This window comes from Aethalodelphis obliquidens, unplaced genomic scaffold (assembly GCF_003676395.1).
Source record: "Aethalodelphis obliquidens isolate GAN/ISIS:26980383/991018 unplaced genomic scaffold, ASM367639v1 scaffold7, whole genome shotgun sequence".
In the NCBI taxonomy this organism is placed as follows: domain Eukaryota; kingdom Metazoa; phylum Chordata; class Mammalia; order Artiodactyla; family Delphinidae; genus Aethalodelphis; species Aethalodelphis obliquidens.
Genome location: NW_020837951.1, coordinates 18,877,024 through 18,895,895, shown reverse-complemented (window position 1 = coordinate 18,895,895; position 18,872 = coordinate 18,877,024). Strand labels below are relative to the sequence as shown.

The 18,872-nt window shown below is 45.8% G+C and overlaps 1 protein-coding gene across 13 annotated transcripts in view; it reads right to left on the bottom strand.

The window, feature by feature from the left end:
- The window catches only part of TNC (tenascin C), a 93,782-nt gene that overhangs the window by 34,959 nt on the left and 39,951 nt on the right, over nucleotides 1-18,872 (bottom strand). For 3 of the 13 annotated variants that reach the window (XM_027105072.1, XM_027105073.1, XM_027105079.1), the window contains exons 8-15: nucleotides 18,348-18,533; nucleotides 18,015-18,104; nucleotides 16,325-16,588; nucleotides 8,417-8,689; nucleotides 7,108-7,380; nucleotides 6,229-6,501; nucleotides 3,191-3,463; nucleotides 617-889 (exon numbers count right to left, since the gene is read on the bottom strand). In XM_027105072.1, the coding sequence (XP_026960873.1) occupies nucleotides 617-889; nucleotides 3,191-3,463; nucleotides 6,229-6,501; nucleotides 7,108-7,380; nucleotides 8,417-8,689; nucleotides 16,325-16,588; nucleotides 18,015-18,104; nucleotides 18,348-18,533 (1,905 nt within the window). The remainder of the gene's footprint in view (nucleotides 1-616; nucleotides 890-3,190; nucleotides 3,464-6,228; nucleotides 6,502-7,107; nucleotides 7,381-8,416; nucleotides 8,690-16,324; nucleotides 16,589-18,014; nucleotides 18,105-18,347; nucleotides 18,534-18,872) is intronic. The other 10 variants (XM_027105074.1, XM_027105076.1, XM_027105084.1 and 7 more) reach the window with 8 other exon arrangements.

Genomic DNA, 18,872 nt, shown 5'->3' with positions numbered 1-18,872 from the left:
CCAAATTCCTTATTTAAACTCTACTTTTATTTTTGCCATCTGCCATTCACTGTTCTGGAAGCAAGCCAGCATGTTCTGGTCTTTTCTCCTAGAGGTGGCATTGGAATTGGAGTGGTCTGAATGGCATGATTTCCTCGTGAACTCATGTGGTGAATAATCTTTGCTCTTTCTCATCACTTGCCCAATTCAGTTTCATTAAATCGTTGGAATATTTGGGTATTAGGAAGTCAAAGGCGCTAGGAAGACAAGACAGTTGGATAACACACAATATAAGTTTTAAGACCTCTCTGACCAATATAGACGTCTTTCCAAGTCAAGGACAGCTCTCATCATGGCTTTTTGGCTACTGATGAGGAGAATTCTTTTCTCCAGATTCAACTTGGCATTCTGGACCAAACTACATTTTATGCTGCAAATGTCCTGGTCAGGGACAAATTAGGAAAGTCACCATTTGGGCTGCTGCTGGAAGAGAGTTATGTTAAATAGCGCTCCAGCCTAGTGTCACGGAACAGTTAGTGCCCTGTGGCCTGTGCTTCAATGGGCAGGAAGGAGTGGCTTTGCCCTGCAAAAAAGATTCTGGAGAGAGGGTGTTAGGAGCGGGCGAGTGTGCATGTACCTGTGGTGGCCGTGGCACTGATGGTTTTGGTCCGGATGCTGGGAGTGAGTCCAGAGAGGTAGACAATAAAATCATTATTAGGGCGGAGCCCTGAGATGTGAGCAGTTCGTTCAGCACCAGAGATGTTATATTCCATCGTTTCCAGGAACCTATTGGAATCAATAATTTCAATGGTAAAGGTCTTGAAGGCCCCATCGGTAGCTGTCCAGGAGAGATTGAAGCTCTCAGGAGTGATGTCGGAAACATTTAAGTTTCCGATTTCAGGTTCTCCGGCTGAAAAAGGAGGGGTAGGAGAGAAGAAACAAATAAATCTGAGTTAATCATTGCGTTTGGGTTTTAAGACTGCAGTTGTTAACAGAACCATAGCCAGCTAGAAAGATCCGACAGTTCAGGCTTAGGGTGACACGAAGAGATGTTACCAATCAGTGCCAATGGGAGAGAAAAAGGGGATTTATTAAAAGAAAAATACAAAAAGGAAGGTATGGCAATTAGATTTCCCCGCTCCCGAGCTGCCACACGAGATCAGGGCCTGGCCGAGATCTGGCGTGTGTGAGGAGACATGCCCAGTGACGGCAGCAGGACCTGTTCTGTCGAAGCCCAGATGCTTCTGGGAGCCACACCTCAGGGATGCTGGCCATCGGTCAAAAGATACGAGCGCTGGCGGCTTCTAGTCTCTTAAATTGCACTCAGGAGACCACAAGTACTTGGCTGCAGCCAGCGGACATCCTTTGCTTTGAGGGAGCTCCCATCTGTTCAGATGACGACTAAATAATTCTGACGCCATTACCCTCCCAAGGTGGTACCTTGAGGCTTCTGATTTTGTGACTTAAAGGGAATTGGCAATTTGTCAATGTAAATCTTGGTATTTTCATCATACTTCTGACAAGGGCCAGCTGTTCTCATATTCTGTTAAAATAGCTTGTCTTTTCTTAACTGCTTCTACATGGGCCAAGAAAGCTAGTATTGCATTGCCAACCAAGAGAGCTGAGCCAGGACAAGGCCATCAGGCAACCCTGTTTGGCCAAGAAGTAACATTTTGTCTCAGAGATGATCCTACCAGTGGTTTTCCAAGCAACAGGAATAAAATGTGCAGAAGGCAGGCAGAAGCAAGATTTGAAAAGCTAGTATTGTCTCTCTAGCAAGGCAGGAGAAAGACTTCCCGTCCCAAGAGATCTGGTGAAACGCAGGTCAGATGGAATTATGGCCCTTCTTCCCCACAGACCAACTTGTCAGGAGCAAGAATGTTGCTATCATTATAAAGAAAAAATATATATATATAAATACTAAGAACACCCAAACCGCAAGATCTTCAGGAAAGATCAAAAGTGGCGGGTGATTTCTTTGCCTTCTGAGACGGGATTGTTTATGGATGTTAGATAAAAGAGCCCTGAGTCCATCCAGGGCAGCCTCAGCTGCAATTTTTAGGCATTTCAGGGTCACCATTCATGCAGCAGTTGTCTGTGCTGTGTGTTTATCTCAGCGAGAGTTACTGAAATGATTGAGGCTAAAATGCAGAGCTTTTGCTAGAATCCACTAGGACACACAGGTTTGCAGAAAAGTTTAGTTGCAATAATTATAGGAAAATGGGGCAGGCATATGCAAAAACCAAACCTGACAGCCTCTGTTCAGTTTCACACTAGCGGAGGCACATGGGAAGATGAAACATGGAAACCAGTGCTGGGGAGGGCTGGGCTCTTGAGCAGGCTGCAGGGAAACACTGAATGCCCTGTCACTGGAGCAGAGTGATGAGTAAACTGTAAGGCACCCTCCTGGGTCCGGGCTGGGAGTGTGCCATGCAAAGGCCAACAGTCCAGGGAGCAACTCTCCATTAAAAGAACAAAAAGGGCATCAGATCTTTGACATTCATAGCCCGGACATTCTTTGTTTCAAATGCTGCTGTGTGTACTTCTGCTAATGAATGGCTTGTTCTTTGGTACTGTCTCCAGTCATAATTGTGTGATTTTTTGTTTTTTTTCTTTTTTGGTCTAGCTATTTGCTAATTTGATGTTCTAACAGTGACTTGAGTATCTGAGAGAATTGCCCGGAGGAGGAGGGTAATTCAGTTCTCGTATTATACTCAGTGCATTTTAAAGAAACATTTAAATTAAAACATTTCTTTTAAATGCAAGAACCACATGCCCATACCCTTGAGAGATCTGGGATAGTAAAGCAGCATTGGCAGCTAGGAAAAAGACTCTCTAAGGTAAATAATCTGTGCTCCACCAGAACTCACACGTCGGAAGCGTCGGCTCTTAGTTATAGCCAAGCACTGGAGAAAAGAGTTAAGACCATCGGGCTGTCTCGTGAAATGGAAAGCCATCCTTTAGAAGAGATGTAGTTATAGGATTGGATAGGTAAGGTCTGGGAGAGGCTAGAGGTCAGAAGAGGTAGCATCTGCACGTTCATTCTTGAGATGTCAGAGGCGTCTGGACCAAGGCGCAGCCCATAGGGAGGTGTGTGAGCATGCAAGTTCAGTAGCTGATGGGTGCATGGGAAGGATTTAGATATGGACAGAAGCTGGCTCCCCACACGCCTCTTGGAGAGAAAGCATCATGGACAGGGAGAGGAAGGTACCTGTGGAGGCCTCAGCAGAGAGCATTGGTGTTTTATAGCCCCGGATCACCCCGTAGATGGTGACTCTGTAAGGGGTGGCGGCCTTGAGGCCCTGGATGTCCGCAGCCCGCAGGCTGCCGGGCACCGTGAGGTTCTGAGCTGCCTCCACCCTGTTGGCCTCCTGCACCTGAATGACAAAATGCTCATAGGCCTGGTCAGCTGTGGTCCAGTTGAGTTTGAGGCCGTCCCAGCCAGCCTCGGTCACGGCTAAGTGTCCCAGCTGGGGGAGCTCCGCTGAAGAAGGACAGAGAGGAATTTGTCAGTGCTGCAAACAGAAAGCGAAGAAACCAAACGTCCCACAGCCCAGCTCTAGGGAAGAAAGAAAGGGGCAAGAGATTTTCTTATGTTTGTGTGTGTGGTCATTCTTGGTCTCGGGGAGTTTCCTGTCTGAACTGCGGTAATCTGGCCACAGCTTTCTTCAGGAGTTGAAGATGGTCAGAAAAGGGAACATCTACACTGTTCCTCCTTGAGATGGCCATGCCGTCACGACCGCTGACAACCCACTGCTGGGAGGTCTCTGAGGATCATGAGATCCTCAGATCATGAGATCCTTTAGGGTGCATGACTAGCACCCTAAAGGCCCATGAAAAATGTGGAATTGTGGGTCAGGGTAAGAGAAGTAGGAGTTGGTTGAAAGTACAGGCTCTGGAGGCAGATGGGCCTTGGTTAGAACTCCAGCACCGATGTTTGCTAGCTGCGTAATCTTGGGCATGTCACCCAGGTCATCTCTGAGCCTTGTGCCCCTCATCTTCAATTGGAGCTGACAGTACCATTTCATTGGAATGTGTGATGATTGGATGATAATATTTATAAACCTCTGAGTTTATACCTGACAGATACCTGACGTCACACCTGATACATAGTGAGGACCTGGTAAGTGGCAGCCTAACAGACACACAGCTGTTCCTTGGTACCCTTGGGGGATGGGTTCCAGGACCCCCATAGATAACAAGCTGAGGATGCATATAAAATGCTGTAGTATTTGCATATCGCCTATGCACATCCTCCTGTATACTTTAAAAAATCATTTCTAGATTACTTATAATACCTAATGCAATGTAAATGCTATGTGTGTAGTTACCAGCACATGGAAAATTCAAGTTTGGCCTTTTGGAGCTTCCTGGAATTTTTTTCCCTAGTATTTTCTATCCTCAGTTCGTTGGCTCTGAGAATGCAGAGCTGTGTATCACTGTTTCGATGTTTCTCCTTGGAACTTCTTGGTCACGTGGAAGAGAATTACCTGCTTCGTCTCAGTACTGGACTTTGGAGAGATCATCTCATTGTTGGCCACAGGCTGTCTGACGGGGTGTATAAAGCATGTGCTGAATCAGGTTTGGACAAGTCCGATGTTTTATCTCTGGACTTTTCTCATCCTTCAGAGATCAAAGTTTCCGTACTGTACTGCATTCTTGGCTTTGCATTTTCCCTCCCCCCTTCTCCTGATAGCACTTTGTGTCTGATTGAAGAATGTCTGCATCACAAACAAGGCCGTTTGTGCCTACTCTTCTTTAAAAGTGATTATGTTTTGCTCAGCAAATGGTGCAGAGCAGGGCCCACTATTCATTTTTCTACAAGGTAGGAAGGAAATTTAACGTAGTCATTGCTGATTTAGAAAGTTTGGGTTCCGGATATGGAAACACTCACTACTTAGTGGAATGCTGCTCAGGGTGAAGTGCAATCCCCCAGCCTCTCTTTTTAAGGCTGAAGTGGCCACGGATTTGAAGTCAGAAAAGAAAATATCTGCAAGATTTCCCCCAGAAAGAGTATGAGATATTCCAGGATTCAGTGCACAAGGCGAGTGTGGGCAGCCCTCTCCTCCTTCCCAGCTCACCAAGAATAGCCGTTCGTTTACCTGTCACATAGTGGGGCTCCTTGTAAGATTTCAGGTGCAAAAGGAATTTGCTGCTAAAAACAAAACGTTTACAAAACGTTTACGAACTACAGATGCGGATCGTTAGCACCCTGCTTCCGGATCCCAGGTGTCTCAAAGGCCCCTTTTGCTCTTGTCTGGTTTGACAATCTTCTGGGAAACACAGGCCGTGGATAATCGGGCCCGTTTAGGTGTATTGCAACATTACTTTTCTTATTTGGGGAATTGTGTGTCGTTTCTGGCAAGGGCCAGGTTTATTTGGTATGTATGAGCAAGGAAAACAATTCATTTGATTAGGTTATTTGGGCGGCCTTTTCAAAACACAGTATGTGTAGAGAAGGGCATGGGCTTAGGGCCCAGCATAAAAACCCTGTTCCCCCAAATCGGGCTCACTTTCCCATGACTTTTTTTAAAGTTGTTTCTAGAAACCGCATGACCAGCACAGAGTTTTCTATAACAGATGGAGTTGCACATCTTCAGGGGACAAACTGAGATGAATTGTTTTTCCTCTTCAAACTGAATCAAAAACTTTGAGGTCAAACGTGACTGTCCTTTCTTAGAAATAGCCCTGCCTTGAGGATCTGTTAAGGAGAGAGAGACTTGGCTAACTTCAGCAGAAGATGGTAGATCATTTCAAAGGTTATTCTGTGGAGGTCTGACTACCAGATGGATGTCAGTAAGTGACTCTGAGGCCACTTATGATAAGATTTCTCTAGAAAGTTCTGACCTTATTCTTGTGTCACAGCCCTACTGTTTATGCTATTTATATTATGATACGTTGCTATCTGATAAATTTAGCTATTTGGCATTCAAAATTTACTACAGGAGGGGTGCTTTGCTATGTACTTTTGTTCATTATCTCATTTACTGCTCAAGACAGTGTTCTGAGGTAGGAGTATTATCTCTGATTTGAAGGTGAGAAATGAAGGCTCAGAGGTGTACAATGAGATACCCAAGAATATTCGGCCAGAAAGGTGGAATTCCAACCCACACCCTCCGGAGTTAGAGCTTGTGTTCACGCTGCCTGCCAACAGCTTTGAGAGAGGGCCCTGATACATGGGGAATTTTCTCTATTCCAGTGAATTGGCTGACACAATCAGGTCCCTGGTCTGGGAGGAGGGTCAGATACCTGTGATGACCTCCACAGCAAGGGGCTGCGTGCTGCGGCCCCTGACCTCGCCGCGCAGGGTAATTGTATAAGGGGTACCAGCCCTGAGGCCTGGGATTTCCGTGGAGCACAGGCTGCCAGGAACCGTGAGACTGTGAGCTTCTTGGGTCTGGTCAGCCTCCTGGATCTCAATGACAAACTGCTCATAGATCCCATCTGGGCTGGTCCAGTCCAGTCTGAGGGCATCCCAGCTAACCTCAGTCACGGTGAGGTTCCCCAGATCTGGAACCTCCTCTGCATAAGAAGACAGAGTTGCTGAGTTACTAAAAAAGGCAGTTGCATGCTGGGATTCAGGCGAGATGGCATTTTGGCTGAGGTTGGGGTGAGTTGTTTGGTGAGTGTTGATCACAGACGCGTGATTTACAGCCGGTGTTGAGGACACTCTGTTGGCACTAAAGCCAGGGCTTTTCTAGTCAGCCTTTGGAAAGGAAAGATAGTTCTCAGAATTGTTCACAACTTCCATTCTTGACATACAAATGGTGCTTTGGGGAGTCCTCTGATGCATTCTTAAAATGAGCTCAGATCAACGTTTATTTTTTCCCCACTCGCAGAGCGTGCTTTCCAACTTCTTAGCTATTACGACTGAAACTTGCTTTAAAAGAAAAGTCACCTCAATTTATATAAAAGAAGAGTAGGTGGAACTTTCCATGGAATTGGCTGCCATGCTAGGACTAGGACGCGGCCAAATAAGGGACAGGACCTTTGTATGGAAGCAGGGATGATTCATCGGTATTTCCCACTGGGGTAGGGGCTGAACCCAGTTTAGAGGAGGGAAGAGTGTTGATGCCTCCTGAGCAGAGACAGTGGGAGGAAGCAAATTAATGAAGTAGCCTAGAATACCTGTCAAGACTTCAACAGAGAGAGGGGTTGTGCTGAAGTCCCGAGTCACCCCGCGGATGGTGACTCTATAGTGAGTGTCTGCCTTGAGCCCAGGCAGGTCCACGGACCTCAGTCCTCCCGGGACAGTGAGGTTTTGGGCTGCCTCCTCTGTGTCAGTTTCCTGCACCTGAATGAGAAACTGCTCGTAGGCTCCTTCCGGAGCTGTCCAGTGGAGTTTGAGGGCATCCCAGCCCACCTCGGACACCGTGACCTCTCCCAAATGGGGAGCTTCTCCTGGAGAAGGACAAAAAACCAGGGAGATCAGCTCGGTGCTTTGAGACCACCTGGAGGGGTGGGATAGGGAGGGTGGGAGGGAGGGAGACGCGAGAGGGAGGAGATATGGGAACATATGTATAACTGATTCACTTTGTTATAAAGCAGAAACTAACACACCATGGTAAAGCAATTATACTCCAATAAAGATGTAAAAAAAAAAAAACAACGAATGGGCAAATGTTGAGATAGTAAATGCAAATAAAAAAGATAAAATATTTAAAAAAAGAACTAGTTTAACGATCAAATCACACACCAAGATCCAGGGACTCCTTAACGAAAGAATAGGCTTTATATTACTTTTTTTTTTTTTTAAATGTGACTTTCTTTAGATAACCATGCAGCTTCCTAAATTTGAGAAATAGAGCCAAGGGGGTGAGGCGTAGGAAAACATTTGTGATCTTATTTCATTAAGGAATTGCCCTAGCCTCCGGCAGACAAAGAGATTATTATTATTTTTTCCTTCTAAATATAATGCCTTAACATCCCTCACCAGGAGGGAGCCTGTCTGTGAAGCCAAAGGTCCCTGCCATTGGGGCTGTGTGTATAGTCCCCAGGCTGGGCTATGCACAGCCCTAGAGGCTGTGGTTCACATGGGGTGCAGTGAGAAAGCTACCCCAGGAGTTGTGCGGCTTGATCTTCCCATCATTAGGCACCATAGTGCTATTACTTAAGGAACTCAAATCTATTCAGAAACGACTTGCGGGGCTTCCCTGGTGGGAAGTGGTTGAGTGTCTGCCTGCCGATGCAGGGGACATGGGTTCGTGCCCCGGTCCGGGAAGATCCCACGTGCCGCGGAGCGGCTGGGCCCGTGAGCCATGGCCGCTGAGCCTGCACGTCCAGAGCCTGTGCTCCGCAACGGGAGAGGCCACAACAGTGAGAGGCCCGCGTACCACAAAAAAAACAAAACAAAACCAAAAACGAGTTGCATCTGATTATCCTTGGTCAGATTCCTGTTGGGAAAAACAGAAGCTATAGACAGAAAGGTAAGAGGTACCTGTGGAGGCCTCAGCAGAGAGCATTGGTGTTCTATAGCCCCGGATCACCCCGTAGATGGTGACTCTGTAAGGGGTGGCGGCCTTGAGGCCCTGGATGTCCGCAGCCCGCAGGCTGCCGGGCACCGTGAGGTTCTGAGCTGCCTCCACCCTGTTGGCCTCCTGCACCTGAATGACAAAATGCTCATAGGCCTGGTCAGCTGTGGTCCAGTTGAGTTTGAGGCCGTCCCAGCCAGCCTCGGTCACGGTGAGGTTTTCCATTTCAGGGGCGTGGTCTGAATAATGACAGAGACGGGGTCAGTTAAATCATTCCTGAAATGCTTTCCATCTGGGAACTCAGAAATGGCAAACCCGCTGCCAATGCTGCGAGACCATGGGGGCCCCAAGGGCCACCTGCATCCCTGAGCCATGCTGTCGCCATCAAAACACCAACAGATAAATCAATAGGATACTTATTTTGCCTTGTTGTGTGTTTGGGTTTGACTTTTGAATGCGGTGTTTTTCTACTGAGCAGTATCCTGTGGATTTGGAAAATGCTACACGTCTGTATTAGTACTGCTCTGGGCTGCAGTTTCCACTTTGGAAAGCGGCTCTCATCTTAAAGGTGAGATCATAGGAACAGCCTTCGGCTACGCTTGGGATCCTTGGCCTGAGCCGTCCAGCCTTCTGTGTTTTGAGGAAATTGCCTCCTCTTAGATTCTCTTCCTTTCCGTGCTTCCTCAATCTCTCCTGGAAGGCATGTTTTAGTCTCTTTATGTTGGGATTTTTGTCAGCTTCTGGGGCTCAAATCAGTTTACATAAACCACTTCAGAAAGATCAGAGATAAATTAACACAGTACAAGTAAGACTGTCCAGAGGAAGTCACTGAGTCTTTGCAAAGCTGTCCCTCATTGGATAGAAAGAAAGACTGAGGCCCTGGGAGAAATAGCTTATTAAGCTCAGTTAAAACTTGCCATCTTTATTCATCTCTAGAATGAGCAAAGCACAGAACATTCACTTGTCTGAATGCATATGCCTTCAAGGTGATAATTTGCCCAGGGCAGAGCCTAAATGGACTTTGCATCACCTAGGAAGAAAGGATTTTCTCTGGAAACAGATCCTCTAAACAACAGAGTAAGAACTGGCTTGAGCTCATTTAGGTGAACAAGTTGTTTCTCTCTATATGCCTCCCATTGGCTGCTCATTTCAAATCAGTCCTATCTGTCCATTAAAGCAGACGTCTCACTTGAAAACCTTAGCTTGCAGTTGGATAGAAGATATCCTTTCAGAGGGGAAAATGTTTCTTTTCAAGAATCTGTTTGATTCAGACTTTTCTACGTTCTGGGGAAGGTTCTTCCTAATTGTTCCATTTTGGCAAAGCTGACACTCCTTCAAATCTTGTTTGATCTAGAACAGTGGTCTGCCAACTATGACCTGAGGGTCAAATCCAGCCTGCTGCCTCTCTTGGTAATAAGTGAGCTGACAACAGTTTTTAAATTTTTAAATGGTTGGAAAAATCCAAAGAAGAATACTTCATGACAGATGAAAGTATATGAAATTCAAATTTTGATGTCGTAAGTAAAATCCCATTGGCGCTCAGCCGTGCCTGCACAGTTACACATTGCTGATGGCCGCTTGTGTGCTGCAGTGGCGCAGTAGAGGAGTTGAGGCCGAGACCATATGGCCTGAAAAGTCTAAAATACTGTCTGGCCCTTTCAGAAAACGTTTGCCATACCTGACCTTGACCTTCATTCTACAGATTCCTCATTCAACCCAAATCTGTGTCCTGGAGCCCTTATCCAAGACCCCATAGCAGTTCTTAACCACACAGACATGGTCTAGGTGAGAAAAAGAGGCCCCCAAGCTCCAAGTGTTGTATCTACTTGTGGGGAAAGAAAGGGGAAAAGATCAGCTATCTTTTAACCCAGTGGCCCTTGTGAGGCCAGGAGCAGTGTTCCAGTTGTAGCAGTTATCTCCTTGACCTTGGGATTTCAGCACAACTAAACTCAGGAGTGTGTCCTTTTCAAATATTCCAAGAGCCCTCATGCATGAAGAGACATCAGACAAAAACCAATCTAAGCCAAACTGTAAAGTTAAGGAAATGAACTCTGTGGCCCATAAACTCTCCTTTTTATCCCACTTTATTTTTTTTCTCCTGCTGCTGTCAAAACTTCTGTCAAGAACCTAGCTGACATTGATAGTTGACCCCCCCCCTTGTGTGAATGAAGTCAGTGTTTCCTCTCAGGTAACTGCCTTTTAAGTTCTTTCTCTAATTATGACATAAAGCATATTTTTTTCCATGAAAGAGATTTCAGGTACCAGGTTGCAAGAGATGTGGGGAGAATTACCTAACTGGGGGAGGGAGGGGTTATGGAAGGGTTACAGATTGTCTATTAAGCTGTTGTAGTAAAGATGGTTGGAGAGAGGAGGAGATCCACATTAGAAAATGTCTCTTCCTCATGAGAACCATTGTTTTCTTTAAATCAGCTTTTTTATATGCCACGGATACTTTATACAATGTCCTTCACATCCTGCTTCATCTCTTCTTACAGTGGATAGAGTAATTTTCATAAAATGTCATGTTGCTCAGTAAATGGTAATAGTCATGGTGATGATACTTTCACCAAAATTTTTGGCTATTCTTCCACTTTTGTGTGTGTGTGTGGGGGGGAGGGGGTTAGGCAGATCAAGAAAAAAAAATCAGTTATATTTAGTGCTGTGACCGTGACCACAGCTGGGTGGGTGCTTTTGGTGCCCGACCCAAAACCCTTCACTAAACAAATGCTAGACAGATAAGTAAAAGGTGTAACTTCAATGAATAAAATCAGTAGATAAATTAAAGGGAGGCAGGTAAGAATTATGAAAAGAGAGGGAAAAACGTGAATAAAAATACAGCAGACAACAGTCGAGATCGAGACCAGAGGCTTCTCATCAATGCGGACTCTGCATTTCAACAGCAAATGACACACTTGTGGGCTTACGGCCCCAGAAGCCCAGTGTTTCCGTTGTATAGTTGCATAGTGAATTTCTTGGCCTTTCTTTATGAAAAGGCTGTTGTCTTTTTCTTCCAGCTGTGCACTGGCATCTACCCTCTGAACAATGTCAGTGGGCCTGGGAAATCAGAATTTCAAAATCCCATTTCTGTGCTTATGGTGAGTTGACCAGCTGGCCTGGGGGAATTTCTGGCTGTGCCAACTTTAAATCTTTAGATTTCTACCATCTTGTAGATGGTAATTACCAAGTGCTGACTGATGAGGAATCCACTTTTAGTGCTCACTGATGGGAGAGAGAGTGATTCTCCAACAGCAGCGGGATGGCCAAATTTAAGCCTCAGGACCCCTAAGGGTAGATTAAATTGCTTGGATCTCATCTTGTAAAGTTAATTGAAATTAAAAGCCTTGCCTGCCTTAAAACTTTCTGGTGACTCTTCACACTGTCAAGAATGAAACCCAAGCCCCTCGGCGTGATATTCACGGCCCTTTGTAGATGGTACTGATAATGTCTGTAACCTTGTACCCTGTTATCCCCAGCTCCATCATACAGCAGGACTGTATGGCTGGTGTTTCACTAACATGAAGTTTCTCATGCCTTTGAGCTTCTCACATACTGTTCCTCCAGCTGGAAATGTCGTCACTCCCTTCTCCACTTGTCCAACTCATTTTCCTTTTTTAGGATTCAGCCAAGTATCACCTCTTCCAAAAAGCCTTCTCTGATACGCTGCCTTCACTTTGCTCAGGTCTGGGATGGGTATCTGCCTCTGTGCTCCTGTAGCTTCCCACACTTTCCTCTAAGCAGACTAGTTACGTTCCTATAATTTTGGTTTTGGTTCTGTCATTCTCACTGCAATGTGTGTCATTTCCTGAGTGGAGGGGTTGTGTCTTTCTGTTCTCTATACCAGCACTGCCTGACCCATGGCAGGTAAGAAATAAATACTTGTTGCATGGATAGATATTTGACTAAATTTCAGTTTGCTCCATGAGAAAATCAAAATGGAAAATTAGAGCAGAATGTTTTCTATTACTTGCAGCTGTGGCTAAAAACAAAATTCCACCTCTCTGCTTCCCAAACCCTTGAGAATTACTGGGGTATCACTGTCAAGTCTTACGCGGTGTGGGAGGATGCTTTATTGGCCTTGGGTTTCTGCATATCCTCCCTGCTTTATGGCCCTTACTGCTCGAAGAAAATCATGGCCTCCACTTCAAGCAGGGTGTTGTTGAGTTTATTAGAATACAGATATGGGGCCAGAGGGGGAGATGCCTGGCACAGACTCATTTTGTTCAATGCTAACAGGGATAGTACCTTTTTTCTTTCTTTCCTTCCTTTTTCCCCCCTCCGTCCCTTTCTCCTTCCCCCCATCCTTCCTTCTTTCTTTCCTTCCATTTTTATCCAGAGTAAGCTTAATTAAAGACTCCAGGAGAATGACTTCCCTTCCCTTAATCCTTAAGAGAGAGAATTTGGGCCTTTGATACAGAGGTGAAAGAAAAAGACCAGAAGATTCCGTGGAAATACTGCCTCTGGAGGAGCTGGAGTCCCCAGATGCTCGTGAAGCATACGCCCCGTGTTTGGCTGTGTTCAGGGTACTGGGGCTGCAGCGCTGGATGAAGGAGACAGAGTCCTTTCTGGCTAGAAGTAGGAGGCAGGCCATAGGTGAGTAAACCAACGAGTGAGTGACGTCAGGCAAGTGTCATGAGGAACTCTGGAGCAGCATGAAGGGGTAAATCGGGATAGGGCACCGTTTTAGACTGGTTGACAGAGAGGTCCGTTGAGATGAGACTTGAGCTGAGTGAAATGAGGGAGGAGCTAGGTGTAGAACTGGGAGAAGAGTGGTATCTAGGCAGCAGGAGTAGCATGTGCAAAGGCCCTGAGGTAGGAGCAGGCTTGGCATGCTGAAGGAACAGCGAGAAGGCCAGGGTGACCACGGTGAAATGAGCAAGGGGACAAGTAGTGGGAGTGAGGTCAGAGAGATGGGAAGGACCAGACTCCGCAGGGCTGTGTAGCCTGTGGTAGGGTCTTTGCATCGTATTTCCGGTGTGATGGGCAGCTAGGTAAGGCATACTTTTAACTTAACTTGGTGCTGCGTCAAGGAAAAGGCTTGCGCTTTGGCTCGGTGCCGCGACTAGAGCCCTGTAATTCTCTGGGAAGAACGCTTTGGGGCAGCCAATTTCACACCTTCTCTGTAAAACCCACAGACAATGAGCGACACTTTGCAGACTTCTGCTATTCAGGGTCGAGTAATGCAGAGCTGGGAATCCCTTTCTTCTGACCTTTGAACCTACAACCCTTTGACATTTCAGGACTCATAACCACATGGTACCTTCCTCTAAGCGCTCCCACTTTTCCTGTTTCTTTTTTCTCCCCATGTGTTTACCAAGGCCGGGTGCCTGGACTTTTGCTTCTTTACGCCTTCCACAGCATAGTCCTGCTTGCCTAGTTACAGCAAGTGAAGGTGTCTGTTTACTAGATAGTTTCCTCCTTGGAAGCACAGACTTGTCTTCATGGCTGTAGTATCCCCGGGACCTAGCACGGAGCATGGTTGTAGTGCATTACTGACTGAGTAAATGAAGGAGATATTTACTGGGAGGATATTGTAGGAGATATTTATTGGGAAGATAGACTTCAGGAGATGGAGAGAAATGTCCACCTCACTTTTAATAAAATAAAATCGTTCTATGGAGAAAGCCATAGAGAGAAATATTCTAGAGACAATGGGGGAAGAGCCCATAAAAGGGACTTTGCACATTTTTCCTGTCATGAAGAATGTCTTTAAATATGCAACGTGATTTCTTTGAAACAGTGTTAAGGAGGCACGGCTGGGGAAAAGAAACCACTGAGCCCTCGGGATGCCAAAACTGGGCTCTTAGTTAGAGACAAGGTAATTCCAGCCTGTGATTCACTTGAAAGCTTTCATCTCCCTGAGCGGCTAAAGCCTGGGGATTCCCTGCTGGAGATAGGAGATAAAGTGGCTATAGCCAGAGGGTAAGATGATTGACTGGAGATAGGAAACTCTCTTTAATCTAGCATTTGTAAAACTCAGGGAAAAGTGAAGAGAGAGGGGAAGAGAGAGAGAGGGAGGGAGGGAGAGGAGGAGGGAAGAGAAGAAGAAACTCCCTCTCTTGTTTCTCTGATTCATTTGTGGTCCCTTCGCATCTTATAACAAACTCATGTTTATAAAGCTGAACCATTGAAATCTCTACCGTAGATTTATTTCTTCCCCAATTTATTCTCCCCTCCCCCCTCATCTATGATCAAGCTACCCACCCCCCACCGCCACGCATCCTTGACGATCATCTCATAGCTGCGTGGGAAGCAGTCCACGCACAGAGTCAACAGAACTGAGCACCTGAGCTCACTTTAGACTTTCTGAAGAGGCTGCTCTTTGTCTACTAAATACCCCTTCTCTCTCTCCTCCTTACAAACTACCACAATTTTATGTGGGCAGCAACATGCTCCGCCAGCAGACTACCTTTCCTAGACTTACTTATAGCTAGAAGTGGCCAGTGAAATGCAAGTAGAAGTCATTGGTGAGGTTTCCAGAAAGACTCTCATCTAGAAGTTACTTTTTTTTTTTGGTTTTGGCTCTTCCTTCTTCGTGCTGCCTAGAACACAAATGTGAAGGCTGTACTGAAGTAGCCGTATTGTGACATGGAGGTGACTTTGAGAATGGAAGCCAAGAACTAAGACTAGTGAAACAGAAAGCTAGAAGGAGCCCAGATCCCCGATCATTTGGAACTGCTGTGCCATCCCTGAGCCACCTATAACCGCAGACTGACTTTATGAGAGAGGAAACCAACTTGTATCTTGCTTAAGTGACCGTTATTTGAGATTTCTGTTACATGCATGTGAGAGTATCCATAAATGACAAAGACGCTTCAAGGCATTTCCAAATATGCCCGTCAGTGCAACACATTTTCTGCTTATGGAGACTCAGCTGGAATAGCATCTCTGCCAAGACACTGTCCCTGGCTGCTCCTGACTCCCCCAGTCACTCCCTTTCCTTGCTTGAGTGCTGTCTAACATCCATCTGGTCTTCCCCCAGGGACTGTGAGTAAGTGCACATGAGTCAGAATAGCAGTGCTAAGTACATAACCCATTTTTTTCCCCTCCAGTATCAGCATACCACAATATATTCAGTGGGTTCTCAATACATACTTACTTATTGAATTGAAACTAAAGACTATTACTTGTCAGACCCTGAAGAAGTAACATTTTTCCCCCGAACCTCTTGAATATTTGGGGGCCAAAGTTAAATGTGTATATTTTCATATAGGAAGAACTGATTTTTTTTCTCAATTTATCCATTGAGAAAATATGGAAGCAGGTACAAAGAACAGGATACTTGGGCTAGAAGGGATACTGGAGGTCAGGATTAAGCTGTCGTGGAAAAACAAAGTTCACCTCTTAATGACCAAGAGAAAATGAGAAGGCCACCGTGGAAGGCTCAAAGGACCGTGTGCAATGTTTCAGGTAACCTGAGAGGAAAGCAAGAGACCTGGAATAAAAACAATTAATGGGAAAAAACCAAGGAATTATTCCCAACATCTTGGTCACCTTGAAAAGAAATAAAATGAAAAGTTAATTAATTGTGCTAAAGAGGGAGGAAAATGAGAAAAATTTAAAAGATTCTGTGAAATGCACAAAATTAAAAAAAAGAAAAGAACCAAAGACAAACACAAACTTTGATGCTTTAAGTTGTCCTAGGAGGAAATATTTAAAAACCACTTTGCTTGCCCAGCTAGGGAACTTTGCTGTTGATGAGTTGACAAAGGAAAAGATAGGTAAGTAACTCTTTCAAATGGGATTTAGAGCAGTCATGAGTAGAGACATCCCCACGTCTTCCCATCTGGTCTTCTCATTTGAAGACAATCTGGCTGATGGGTCTGCAACCTCAGAATCAACAGAGGGTGCGGCGAGAGCTCAGAGGCTGACCTCACCTGTGGATGCCTGTACCCGTGCAGGCTTGCTCTTGTGCCTGCCCTTCTCTGCTGTGAGGAGGATGGTGTATTCCTGCCCAGGTTCCAGGCCTTTCAGGACGTAGGAGGTGGTGCCTCTGGGGAGCTGCACCTCCACTGGCTGGCCCGAGGGAAGACTGTAGTTTAGGCGGTAACGGTCACACTTGGCCAGTGGCGCCTGCCAGAGCAGGGTCAAGCTGGTCTCCGTAGGTTCAGAAACCCGAAGGTCCCTGGGCGCGTCCAGGTCTGGGAGGAAAACAGAGAGTTGAACACCCTTCAGGCTTCAGGGCAGGACTGCTTCTGGGGCTGAAAGCTGGTTATGGGCTACAGTCCTAGGTCTGCCGTAGCGCTGTGTGGCTTCAGGTGACTCAGCTGTCTGAGTCTCAGTTTTCACCTTTGTGAGATGCTGTTATTGTACGGTACCTCACTGAGTTTTTGAAAGATTAAAAATACTATAGTGATATATCCATACCATGAAGTGATACTCAATCAAATGCCTTTAAAAGGAACTGATTATTGATACAAGACACAATTTGGATGGATCTCAAGAGAATTATTCTTAGCGAAAAAGCCAATCTCTAAAGGTTGCATATTGTATGATTCCTTTTATGTAGCATTCTTGAAATAACAAAATTGGATGAAGCCCAGATCAGTGATTGCCAAGGATTAAGGTGAAGGGGAGGGTGGGAGTTGCCTTGGCTATAGAAAAGTGTAGCAAGAGCCATCCTTGGGATTGGAACTATTTGGTGTCTGACTGTCGTGGTAGCTTCCAAAATCTACAAGTGATAACATAGAACTAAATACACACACACACACACACACACACACACACACACACAGCTGAGTGAAATCTGAATAAAGTTGATAGACTGTATCAATGTCAGTTTCCTGGTTGTGATAGTGTTCTGCAGTTACACAAATTTTACCAATGGGGGGAACTAGACAAAGGGTACAGATCTCTCTGTATTCTTTCTTACACTGCATGTGAATCTACAATTACCTCCAAATGAAAGATAAAAAAGAATATGTATAAGTGCTCAGCATTGGATCCTACATAATGATCTCCCCACACCAGCCACCCTTATCATCACAGTCCGGGGGGGAGATAAGCAGGAAGCTGGTGGAGAGGTAAAGGGAAGAGTTTTCTTTCTTTACAAATTTTCCAGAAAAAACAAACAAACTTGCAGAAAGAATCAGTGGCCTCAAATCATGTAGCCCCTCAGAGGCTGGAGCTGCAGGATGCAATACGTAAGAGCAAAGATTGCCTTAAACTACGCTCCTGCCACTTATAATTTATGTGATGAGGGTATGCAATATAAGTTAAGTGTTTGCTAAGAGAAAAGCCCCCAGATGTGTTTTGATTAGTCAGTGATTTATAAAAAATTGAATCAGTTGCCAACTTTCAAAAGTTTGTAGATCTCTTATAAAGTCTGGTTCCAATTTTTTGTAAAACATCCCGTCCCCCTTCCTGCGTAGAGAGTAGCATTAGGATCATTCACGTGGGGAGTGCCTATGCTACTTTGGAATGTGGACATCTGGGCTGGATGATCCTAGAAGCCCCACCTCCCTCTGGGCATCTACTGTTTCTTTTTAAGTAGGTTTCCTGCCTCCTGGACCCTGTTGTGTCTGCTGATGGTAGTCCCGTGGAGGTGGGAATCCAGGCGGGCCTCACCTGTGGCCGCATTGATGGTGGCTGGGTCACTCTCCTTGTCCCCCTTCACGGCAGACACTCCAATACCATATTCGGTTCCTGGCCTCAGACCTAAGAGAGAACATGCAGGTTGAGATTCAGCCCAAAACTGGACAGACTTTCAGAAGGCCATAAAAATGGCCCTGAACTAGTCCCTGAAGGCTACGATTTCTCAGTGTCTGGACTGTTTCACAGCCTGACTCACTGATGCCCAAGTGAGATGGGTAGCTGGGAACCGTTTTTATTTACTCTCTGGAGAGTTGCAACGTGGGGACATGCCCCCAGGGCCAGTTGGGTCAGGGATGCGGACCTCACCTGTGAGTGTAGTTTTGGTTGTGGTTTGTTGCCTCCTGGGGACTTCTACCTCGGCATGGTCACCTCCGGAGATGGGTGCGTACTTAATTCTGTAACTGTCGGCGGCCGCCTTGACGTTCCTCCACTCCAGGGTGATGCTGTTGTCTGTCTGGGAGATGCGGCGGAGATTTCTGGGCGCATCCAGGCCTGTTTGGGAGAGGAAGGGGCATTGGTATTGAGAACACCAGGCACCAGGAGAGAGGGAGTCCTTGACAGTTCAAGGTGAGACATGAAAGGTGCCTGCCATTGGAGAGAAATGACAGAATTGCCCACACACTTCTCTGGTTCCATAGTTAATGCACACATCTAAACAAATACTACATGCTTGACACTTTCCTCATTATTAAAGCACATGTTACCTCAATCATTCACGTTTTCCACCGATTTCGTGCTTAATGAAAACTGTACAGAAACTTGCAAATAAGCTCTGTGACTGTAAGAACAGGTTTGTCGTATTCATCACTGGATTTTTAATAACTCATACGG